This window comes from Bombina bombina, chromosome 12 (assembly GCF_027579735.1).
Source record: "Bombina bombina isolate aBomBom1 chromosome 12, aBomBom1.pri, whole genome shotgun sequence".
NCBI lineage: Eukaryota > Metazoa > Chordata > Amphibia > Anura > Bombinatoridae > Bombina > Bombina bombina.
This window is the reverse complement of record NC_069510.1, coordinates 32,849,253-32,861,806: the sequence shown is the minus strand read 5'-3', so window position 1 is coordinate 32,861,806 and position 12,554 is coordinate 32,849,253. Positions and strand designations below refer to the sequence as shown.

The 12,554-nt window shown below is 37.1% G+C and overlaps 1 protein-coding gene across 1 annotated transcript in view; it reads left to right on the top strand.

Annotated features, from left to right (window-relative positions):
* The window catches only part of KCNT1 (potassium sodium-activated channel subfamily T member 1), a 497,185-nt gene that overhangs the window by 406,383 nt on the left and 78,248 nt on the right, over window positions 1–12,554 (top strand). The window contains exons 20-21 of the mRNA XM_053696070.1: window positions 5,766–5,871; window positions 11,708–11,880. Of these exons, the coding sequence (XP_053552045.1) occupies window positions 5,766–5,871; window positions 11,708–11,880 (279 nt within the window). The remainder of the gene's footprint in view (window positions 1–5,765; window positions 5,872–11,707; window positions 11,881–12,554) is intronic.

The following is a 12,554-nucleotide window of genomic DNA, read 5'->3' as shown; positions in this document are numbered from 1 at the left end:
GAAAGGGTCGTTGCCTGTGGTCTTAACCCTAGATTTGGGGCAGTGGATTGATTTATAAATTTTTCTGCCTCTCTGGCTGAATCAAAGAAATGTGTCCGGTTCTCTATTATGATTTTCAGTCTAGCTGGGTAGATAATAGTGGCTCGATACCCTTGGTTTATTAATCTAGTGCAAACTGGAGCCAACTCCCTTCTTTTGGCTGATGTTTCAGCTGAAAAATCCTGAAAGAGCATTATTTTAGTCTCCCCTAAGAGGATAGGTTGGTTTTTTTTATAGAACTGTAATAATAAAACTTTATCCTGATAATTAAGTGTTTTCGCTATAATTGGTCTTGGTCTGGGGTTTTCTTTATCTGGAGGCTGCCAGCCTAACCTGTGTGCTCTTTCAAGGACTATCTGTGGGTGAGTTTGTGGAATTTGAAGTAATTGTGGTAATGTTTTAGTTAAGAATTTAGTAAGATCTTCGTATTGTTTTTCCTCAGGGACCCCTATAACCCTAAAATTATTGCGTCTCGCACGATTCTCTAAATCTTCCATTTTAGATTGGGTTTTTATAAGTTTAGAGTTTAGAGAGTCTATTTTATCAGTATGACTACCCATCGTATCCTCTAGGTCAGAGATTCTTTGTTCTGCCTCGCTCAATCTGCTAGAGAATTGGCGAATTTCAGTTGTTAATGATAAAATATCCTGTTTTATTTCAATTTTGAGGGCATCGAATTTAGGTGTTAAAGCTTCGGATATATTTGAGACAAGTGTTTGTAAATCAAGTGGTGCATTTATGTGAGGGGAAGTAGTGGTGGTGGGGTGGATGTCGGCCAGGGTTTCCGTTGAAGCCTTAGATTTTTTATCCCTTTGCCTTGCAGACATATTTAGCGGGGACGTTTTAACCTGTGTGTTGATATATTTATCCATAAATCTATGAATGTGCTGTAATAAAAATATAGGGTATTAACTAATTCGAAAGGGGTTAATCCCCTTAAAGTGAAAACAAATATCAAAGAACAGTGGGGGAAAAGGAAGTGAGTAAAAATATGGGAAAGTGATTAGAGCACTCTTAAGGACCTTAAGCCCAGTATCAGAAATATATCCAAAAATATTATGCCCTCTAATTTACCTCTAACTCTAGTTCACTGTACTAGTACTTAATATAGGATTATTTTGTAACAGAATTTTCAAGGAACAAAAAAAAAAAAAAATTGTGACTGTAATTTATGCTTTTAGTCCTCCTAATTCCAACTAACCACAGGTATATTCATGTGCTACTCTCAGTTCCTGAGGGCTGCCTCTTGGGCTTTAAAATTTCTCTTCAACACAAAACAAAGAAGGAAAGTACGAATAAGCCACAGAGGTGCTGCAAAACTCAAACAAACAATGGTTTTACAAGATCTAGCACATTAGATTGCTACCTATAGGAAATTAAATGATACACAATCACAGTCACATAATCAGAAGGCAAGAGAAGGGTTTCCAGGCACCAGAGAGTTGCAAAGCACACCAGTCTAGCTGTGTTAACCATTCAAAAAAAAACTGAGAAATGGAGAATGAGGGGGCAATCTATCCTTCAGAGCAACAACAGTTCCACGATAGATTTTCCCCTTAATATACAAAAAAACACAGTCAGAGACAGGGATGCCTTAACCAATTCTCTACTATATGGAAATTACAAAGTTCTAGAATTTAAGACTTATAATTTCTTATTTATTCATCAATATTCTGAGTTATTTAACTAGCTTCAAAATTCCCTATCACTGCATGTAAACTTAGAAAATGAGTACAGTAATTTGACAAATTTAGTAAGAGGGAGGGTGAAAATCCAGACAGAGGATTCAGAATCTGAATATCTGTAGAAGGTAGAACAGGAATTAGCAGCTCCCTAGAGTTAATAAATTAGTATAATTAGACTCATTTTCCACAGTTTAAATCACAAATTTGATATTTACATTTCCCATTTATGCAAGTCATTAGCTTAAGTTCTTAAACACACTTGGATTTAAGGGAAAGAGAAAAAAAAAAAAAAAAGAAAAAAAAAATTTTTTGTGTTTTTCCTTCTCTCTCTTTTTCTCTTTTTTTTTTTTTTTTTGGGTCAAGTCCAGACGAAAAAGAAATTATATAGGCAGATTCATTATCCTAGCCACCTGCCAGGTAGGATAATGACTTTAAACTTGAGCCTTGAGCCTTATCAAGTCTTGCCTGTATATATCCGGATGCAAGTTGTCCGTGTTAGCCCCTTTGCTTCCCCTTTCTCAAAACAATTCCCACTCCTTAACTTTTAATAGTATAAACGTGGCAAAGGAGGGAAGGGAGAAGAGAGGTAGAGAAGTCCTCCTTTTTGTATATGTTTTCCCCCTTTGTCAATCAGTAAGTACGTTACCCACTGCTAGCTTCAGGATATCCTGACCGGGAACAAGGTGCTCCTCTTCAGCACAGTCCCCCCTCACGCAGCACCGGTGGGAGGGGGGTGTACCTGACCACAGCTGCCGAGGAAGACTGACAGCGCACAAGGAGACCAGCGCTGGGAGCAGTGGACATCAGAGGGGGGGCAGCCTGGAGCCTAGGAGGGTGAGACAGAAGCGGATATCGGTCCGTGTCCCTCACGCAGCACCGGTGGGAGGAGACAACGGACCGTGAGCAGCCGCGAGACCAGCCAACTCCACCCGAACAGAGACGGGAGCCACAACAGACCAGGCGGACCCGTCCGGCACACCCACCTCTGCAACAACTCAGCGAGACCTGCAGGTAATGCCAGATGGCTGACTTTAACTCACTTTGACAGTGTCGGTGTAGAGCAGGCAAGTGACCACGCCGGGTTCAATCGGTAAGCCAGGGATAACCCCCGTAGAGGCTTCAGACCAGGAAACCTCCTGAATTAGTCAGAGTCCATCCTCCGCTCCACTTCAAAAAAAACTTTTCCGTGTGCAATACAGCATAGTTTTTCTTTCCACCTCTTTCCTTCCCTTTATAGCAGTGAGAATTGCACGGGTAAGGCTGGGGGCAAGGTACAGTGATTATGGCAGCTTACAGTTTATGTGCGATATACTGGCACTATGTCAGATCCAGCAGCGATATCCTTGCTGAACAAGCCTCCCAAAAAGTAAGGGCTTAGGCGCGAAGATTTCGCCAGCAGCTTGCAATGGAGGTTGTGCTGAGCAGGTATCACACCTGACCACACACCTGGGCTCCTCCTCCGGAACTGACCTCAAGAGAATACAATTTTCAGGGCATGCCATGTATTGTTCTTAATGTATTTTTCTACCTAATGTGATAATTCCACTTTAATGTGGCACTGTTATACATGCAAACAAATCTGTTATCCATATGAAAAAGAAATATCTAAACACATTAAACTTGGGGGGGGGGGTTTGCATGAAAAGCATGTGAAGCAAAAGCTATTTATATTACAAAACGAAGTACTGCTGTATCCGTTGTGTACACTCTACTTATGCTAATAGGCTGTTAGGTACTTTATTATAATGCTTTTTATTGGCTGATAGCCATTTTCTTTCTTCTAGTGCTCATTGGTCAACAGGTACTTCCTGCTGATGCTCAGTGAGTATTAGCAGGAATCTAAAAACAATATAAGAAGACAGATGCGACACATGGCCCAATATTGTTTGGTACAGAGAAATAATTGTGTCAGATACACTCACATGCGATAGAGCACCTCTAGTAGTCCAAATGGAGCAGTCTGGGATCAATAACAGTCACCCAGAAGACCGGCCTCCCGAGATTATTAGGAAATCTGTGGATAGTGGTAGAAAACACAGGGTTCCTATATGGCCTAGTACTATTTGACCCAAATTGAATGATAATAAGTGTTAAAATGCACTCACATTTGTTGGAGCATCTCCTTTGATGCTATTGGAGCAGGCTGGGATCAATATAGTCAGCCAACAGACTTATTCACAGATAGTCAGGAGACTCCAGGAATCCAGCGAAGATAATTGGTGACCCAATATAGTTTCAAGCCTGATGAAACAGCCACTGTTGGCTGAGAAACGCGTTGCTAGTTGCTTTTAATATTTTTAATCAATTAAGTTGATTACTTTTACCACTTGCTGCCTCAATATTTGATATCATTTGGGAATACTATATTGGGTCACCAATTATCTTCGCTGGATTCCTGGAGTCTCCTGACTATCTGTGAATAAGTCTGTTGGGTGACTATATTGATCCCAGCCTGCTCCAATAGCATCAAAGGAGATGCTCCAACAAATGTGAGTGCATTTTAACACTTATTATTATTCAATTTGGGTCAAACAGTACTAGGCCATATAGGCACCCTGTGTTTTCTACCACTATCCACAGATTTCCTAATAATCTCGGGAGGCCGGTCTTCTGGGTGAATGTTATTGATCCCAGACTGCTCCATTTGCACTACTAGAGGTGCTCTATCGCATGCGAGTGTATCTAACACACATAACAATTATTTATCTGTACCAAACAATATTGGGCCATGTGGCGCATCGGTCTTCTTATATTGTTTTTAGATCACTAATCCTGGATCCAGGCCTGGTGCTTTACAGATTGCTGCCTTCATTAATACCATCACCTTCAAAAGAGACTATATTTTTTATATATTATCATCTCTGGTTATACATTTATACTAAATGTTTTTCATATAGCTCATTGTGTAAACACTATTGTGGATATATGTCAATATCTATTAACATCTAGTGTTATTGAGTTGATATACTATTATATATTATATATATATACCTTCAATTTGTGATATTCTGGTTACATAGACTAAGATTAGCTAACTACTAACAAATATATTTTTTAGAGTGGTGATCATCTAATTACCTTCATAGTAAGGGCGCCCCCTATAATATTCTCTAGTATTAGCAGGAAGTAGCCTCAGTCAGTGATCATTATTAGGAAGTTCACAATTTATACCGGTTTGTAAGAAGAAATTGTAACAGCTTTTACTTTATATTTTTAATGTTAAAATGCTTAAATGATGCTCTTTCATGTAGATTATAGAACAATGCCCCTTTAAAGGGACGGTAAACAGCTTGTAATTATAAGACACATTTGTTGTGCTGCTATAGAATAACATATCAGTCAAGTCTTAATGTTTTAAAACAAATTAACATTCTTTTTACTGCAAATAGTTTTCGACAGCCAAACTCCACACACCATTTTCCTAATTTGGAGGAGCCAATCAGGGCAGACCGCAAGGCTAGCTACTGTCGTATAGTTAGTATAAACTGTTTTGCAGTTGTTATCAGTTAAAGCCAATTTTGATATATATGTAGCAAGGTTAGCCTTGATGAGTCAGCAGGGCACATTTCAAGTTAGAAATTGCTTTATTTTCAAAGTTAAATTACATGAAAAAGGGAGCTAAATAAAAATATATTGGAAAATTGTTTTATTTTGCATAACTAAACATCTTCTATAATAAACGGCCAGGTATGTTTGTTTGAAGCTGTCATGCACAGTAGATACTGCGCAAGGACAAACATAGCTGGCCGTTTGTGAGGATCAGACAGCAGAGAGGGTGGACGGGAGCGTGTGTGGCGGGGGTTTGGCCAGAAGTGAGTGGGTGTGGTGGGGCGTGGCCGGACATGAGTGGGTGTGGCGGGGGCGGGCACTACAGAAAATGGCCCGTGTACACGGGCTTTAGGACTAGTTTTATATAAAAAAAATATCAATATCATTACTGTTCCTTTAGCATCTTTCGGTTCTATAAAAGTGCTAGAACCTAATGCACAGTATAGACGAGGTATATTTCAGTTTGTCTAATCCTTTTATTCCCTTCCCCAGGTACGTGAAAGGATACCCCCCTAATTCACCTTACATCGGAAGTTCTCCAACACTGTGCCATCTTCTGCCATCTAAAGCTGCGTTTTGCTGCCTTCGCTTGGATAAGGTACAAACACCTTTTGTGTATTGGGAAATAACAAACATCTGCTTAATTATTGTATTATGGGACCAAGACAAAAGCTTTGAACAGATGCTGCTGTGAGCGAGCTTATAAAAGCCAAATAAAAATCACTTTAGTGGATGACAAAACCTTTTGTGTTCTATCAGATAATATTGATTTTGGAGCTGTTTGTATGAGGAGGAAAACTAATTTTAACTGTAAACTGGAGTTGTGATTAAAATAAACTGTCTAAGTCATTCAGATTTCTGTGTGCACCTATTTGTACCACAGATAATGTAACATACACAGTGATTTATAGCTTGTTTTTACATTCTTTTAAAGGGATGTAATATAAATTGCATAATTATGTGTAGTAATTCATGATTTATTTTGGCCTCTTTTCCTGTAATTTAAATTTGAAATTTGCCACTGAGGTTCTATAAAGTAATGTCTAAACTTAAGTTTTTGGCTTATCTCACTGTCCTGCTGCAAATAATTTAGGAAGAGATACAAAACAGACAATAAAATAGACTAAAAAAAAAAAGGTTGTGTAATTTCCCCACCGCCCTGTTTACACAAACTCTTTTGCCTGGTTTATATATACAGTACAGTATGTATATGTATATGTATATATGTATATATATATATATATATATATATATATATATATATATATATATATATATATATATATATATATATATATATATATTCCCTTATTGTTCTTCACACAAGACAGATAATTAGAAAACTAGTTCAAACTAAACTTTAACACTTATATCATCAATATTTAAACAACAAATATAACAGTAAAAATATATCTACATATTACTCTAAGGGTAATCTTTGCTTTGAATATATCATTATGTGTAGCCTGTATTTACTGCTTAAAGGGACACTGAACCCAAATTTTTTTCTTCAGTGATTCAGATAGAGCATGCAATTTTAAGCAACTTTCTAATTTATTCCTATTTTCAATTTTTCTTCATTCACTTGCTATCTTTATTTGAAAAAAGAAGGCATCTAAGCTTCTTTTTTGTTTCAGAACTCTGGACAGCACTTTTTTATTGGTGGATGAATTTATCCACCAATCAGCAAGAATAACCCAGGTTATTCACCAAAAATGGGCCGGCATCTAAACTTACATTCTTGCATTTCAAATAAAGATACCAAGAGAAGGAAGAAAATTTGATTGATTTTTCGCTTAAAATTGCATGCTCTATCTAAATCACAAAAGAAAAAATTTGGGTTCAGTGTGCCTTTAATGTCCCTTTAATTGCTACCAATGAGGAAGATTAATGTAATGTTACTTATTTAAATATATATATTTATTTTGTGTGGGGGGGGGATTAAACTTATGTACATTGCAGTATTAATGCTCATTGGTTGATAGTGACAGCTCCCACTGCTGTTTTGTTTGACCAGCAACATATCTTTATAAGCTTATTAAAGGGACATGAAACCCAACATTTTTATTTCATTATTCAGATAGAGAATACAATTTCAAAACTGCTTTTTAAACATATGATCAAATTTGCTTAGTTCTCATGTTGTTTTTTGTTGAAGAGATATCTAGATAGGTAGCGTGCACATGTGTGGAGCACTACATGACAAGAAATAGTGCAGCTATCTAGTGCTCTTGTTAATGTATAACATTGTTCTAAAACTGCTACCATATAGTGCTGCAGACACGTGCACACTCTTGAACTTACTACCCTGCTTATCAACAAAGGATAACAAGAAAAAGAAAAGAAAATTTGATAATAGAAGTAAATTTGGAATGTTCTTTAAAGCTGTTTTCTCTATCTGAATCGTTAAATTTTTAGGGTTAATGTTCCTTTAAGAAAAAGATAAAACTATGCTCTTTCTTAAGGTGTTGAGAGTCCACTAGTCCTTACTGTTGGGAATGCCTTACCTGGCCACCAGGAGAAGGCAAAGACACCCTACAGAAGAATTTGTAATCCCTCCCACTTCCATGTACCTCCCAATCTTTTCTTTCACTCTCCAGGAGAAGCTGAAGATTTGAGGTGCTCAAGATTCTTGCTGGAAAGGGGGTCTTTTAGCCCGTTGTTCCCCTCATAAGGTGAACCTTTGAAGAGAGGGGTATAGGAGAGTACTTGGCTGTATAATGTAATCCTCCTGCGGGAGTTGAGATTACAAACCTGCCACAGGTGTTGCTGGGCCACCTCCTGCTTGGCCATGTAGCTGTACACCCTCAGTAAATTCTGTGCTGTTCAATACAGTACTGGATAGGCTCTCTACTATACACAGACTTTGCAGGCAGGTAAGCACAGTGGAGTGGTTGTTCTGTCAGGTAAGTATTTTTCACTCACACAGCCTGCAGGCTATCAGTAGTTACAAAAACTTACGTATATAATAGCCAGTGGACACTAGTCCGGTAACATAAATTTAGGGTGGTGGTGGCGGCATACGATGAGTGTACGTTAGGTGTCATTGGATGCTTTATAGGGGAAGCTAGGATGCTATATCTCTTCATTTTTAACTATGGTCTGGAATTACAGTTATTTCAGGTGGTTACCTTAGTACCTTTTTATTTAATCCAGTTTGGAATAAGTCTAAACAAAATAAGAAATCACCTTCCAATTCTGTCAGCATGAAAGTGTGCCCCCTAAACCAGACTTGTCAGTGTTAGGGGGCAGGTTGAGACTTTTTCAGGAGGCCTGATCACAATCTGTTTAGGACCCTTGTGTACTAGATATAGTATCACTAGGTTTTAGAATAGGTTTTCGATCATAGCCTCCTCGGTGGAGGTTTCTTCTGTCACACTTCCCATGGATTACTGAGAAAAAGAATGCCTTTTTCAGTGTGTTCTAGAGTTAGATAATATGGGAGTGATCATTCCAGTTTTTTCTTTGGAATGAGGCTAGTGTTTCTAATCCAGCCTTTTCATCATTTCAAAGAAGGAGGGAACTTTCAGACCCATTTTGGATCTGAAAACTTTGAACAAGTTTTTGAGAGTCCCTTCATTCAAGATGGAAACTACCAGAACTATTGTTCCTTTAGTTCAACAGGGTCAGGTTATGACAACTATAGACTTAAAGGATTCTTACCTGTAAATACCTTTTCACAAGGATCACTGTTAGTTTCTTTGGTTTTCCTTTCAGGACAAACACTATGAGTTTGTAGTTCTTTCTTTTGGATCAGCTACAGCACCCAGGATCTTTACTAAGGCTCTGAGGGCTTTGTTGTCAGTCATCATGACTCAAGTTATAGCCGTAGTGCCTTACCTGGACAATATTTTGGTTCCAGCACCATCTTTAGCAACAGCTCCCACAAACAAACTACAGTTGTTTCTTCACAGTCATGGTTCAAAAGTAAATGTTTCAAAAATGTCTCTGGTTCCAAGAACAAGAGTTTCCTTTTTGGTGGTGATTATAGATACTGTTGCTATGCAAAGTATTCAACAGAGCAACGCAAACTCAAGCTTCAGTCAACTTGTCAAAAGCTTCAATTCTTGAACCTTCCTTCAGGAACTCAGTGTATGAAGGTAGTGGGTCTGATGGTTGCAGCAACGGACGCCATTCCTTTTGCACAATTTCACCTGCGTCCTTTTCAGTTCTGCATGTTTAGTCAATGGTATGGGGATTGCATTCATCTCTCTCAGATCATTATTAATCTGGATCCTTTAGTAAGGCAGTCTCTTTCTTGGTGGACTTCCCACCAGGCTGTTTCTCAGGGGATGTCATTTCTTGTCCTTCAAAGGAAATAAGTAACTTGGATGCAAGTCTCTTAGGTCTGGGGGTCTTGGAGATCTCAGGGAAATTTGGTCTTCTCAAGAGGTGAGGTTACCAATCAATGTACTTGTGACTTATTGTCATTATTGATTACCCACATCCTCAGAGCTCTGGTTCGCAAAACAAAAAATGTAACGAAAAACATCAAAAATACATTACAGAGTACAGTTACACTCATAATAACGCCATGTAATAAAAAATATTGCACAAAAAAGTATTAAGGGTTCAAAGATATGAGGTGTTAGAAGAAAAAAAAAGCAGGCAAAGGGCTTTAACATAGAGATACATATATATATATATATATATATATATATATATATATATATGTATGTATGTATATGAAGATAGATATGTATGTGTGTGTAACATAAACATGTCTAAATATTGAGAGAGGATATCTTTGGAATTCCTTTAGGATACCTAGATCCTTGAGTTCCTTCAGGACGGTTCGGAGAAAAGCTTCTCGGCCAGATCTCTTATAGGTCATAGTTTTGCTCTGTCTATTCTGTATCACTGAAGGTAAATATAGATTTCTGATGTTCAGCTTTTTGTATACGCCCTGAACAGAATTAAGACATTCTATTCTTCCAGTTACTCCTACTTGGAGTACATTTTCTGTTTTTTAGCATTCTGTAAGTCCCTTTGTTTGACCCAATTCATGGTTGGATCTTGCCTTGATTTTGGAGGGTTCTATTTCTTAGCCTAGAAGGTTCATTTTCTTGTTTTCTCTCCAGATAAGGCAGTACTTTGAAGACGTTATTATTTTCTTCATAAGAGAGTATGAATACTGTTAACCATAACATGGTGATCCTTTATTATGCCTAACTTTTAAGAACTCTAAGGAATGACTTTTTGCAAATTTGATGTGGTCAGGACAGTTACTGTAGTTTACTTTTTTGTTTTGATTAAGGCCTTAATTCATAGAGTATCCTTGCTTAAAGGGACAGTATACACCAATTTTAATTTAACTGCATGTAATAGACACTATCATAAAAAATAATGTGCACAGACACTGACCTAAAAAAACGGTATAAAACCATTTAAAAACTTTCTAAGAAGCTCCCAGTTTAGCTCTGTTAAGAAGGTTATCTGGAACACCCACTGCATGTGGGAAATAGCAGACACTCCCCCTTCCTCTGCATATGAAAAGACTCTTTACACAAACAGGAGCAAGCTGGAGAAGGTATACATCAGTATTCTCCTAAAACTGTAGAGCTTGGTTAAGAGTCTGAAAATCTGCGCAATTTTATTTAAAAAGATCCCACATATGATGACCTTGTTGACTCTCACCATCTTATAAAACAAACAAAATGTATGCTTACATGACATATATATTTATTTATTTTATGATGGTGAGAGTCCATGATCCCCAACCTTGTTTTTATATACAGTTAGTGACACTGATTGGTCCTTTCCTGTTTTTTTCTTCCTTCTCTACTTGGCCATATTTATGACTAAAGGATTCTCAGAGAGTGGGGGGATTAGAGGTGTTTTGCCTCCTAGTGAATTTGAGTGTAATCCCACGTGAAATTCTTGTAGACTCTCATATCATGAAAGATATACATTTATCAAGTAAGCATTTTTATTTTATACTATGTTTCCTTTTAAAAGAACCAAAAACAGATCAGTTATTAATTTCACACTATTGTTATTCTAAAACATCTGTCAGTGTCTCTGAAAATTGAAATAAGAATTTATAAATATATTATAGCTGCAAAGCAACAATATAAATGGTATATAAATATAATGTAAATATTACACTGATTCTTATGTAGTTAAACATTTATGAAACTTTTAATTTTATGTTTTTATATTTTCCAGTAAAACAATGTTTGTTTTTGTTGCCCCCGTCTGTTCTCTACCTAGTTTGGTTTTATTTGAGACGTTTCTAATTGAATCCCTCCACATGAGACCAACTAAATCATTCTACTGTTTGTAACATCTCCGTCTTATCTAATGTGTGAAAAAATATGACTCTATTTGAGGGGCTAGCAATGGTCTCAAGGGATTCACAAGCCGTTGTCTTTCTAGAATTTAATTATACAATAACAACATAATCCGTGTCCCTCTGTTCTATCTCTACCTAGGGTTGCAAGCACAACAGTTTTGAGGACGCAAAAGCGTATGGGTTTAAGAACAAGTTGATTATCGTTTCAGCTGAGACTGCAGGCAATGGACTTTATAATTTTATTGTACCTCTGCGTGCGTACTACAGATCAAGGAAAGAGCTGAACCCCATTGTTTTACTCCTGGACAATCCGTAGGTTTTTATGTCTGTTTGTTTTTGTGCATGTGTTTAAGCAAATGGGCATTACCAAAAAGGACTACAACTACACAGAACTTCTAAGTTGAAGATGGCATGATTATATCAAAATTGACTTTAAATAGTGTTGATGAAAGGGACAATAAAGTCAACATTAAACTTCCGTGATTCTAATAGAGCATGAAATTGTAAACAACTTTACAGTTTACTTCTGTTCTGTAAATCTAGTTTGTTCTCTTGGTATCTTTTATTGAAGAGTAAAACTAGGTAGCCTCATAAGAGCTCTGTAGTGTGCACGTGTCTTTAGTAATCTATAGCAGCAGTGTTTTGCAAAATTATTTGTAGCTTTGTTATACAATATTTACAAAACACTGCTCCTATAGATTACTAAAGACACGTGCACACTCCTGAGCCCTTATGAGGCCTACCTAGTTTTACTCTTCAATAAAAGATACCAAGAGAACAAAGCAAATTTGATAATAGATGTAAGTTGGAAAGTTGTTTGAAATGTCATGCTCTATCCAAATCATGAACGTTTTTGACTTTACTATCCCTTTAAAGGGATATTAGAGGTGTCCCCCTGCTTTCTTTATAAATATCATTAAATATAAATATATGTTTTACTAGCTATCTGTTGCTAAACTAATATATATATACCTGTGTGTGTATAT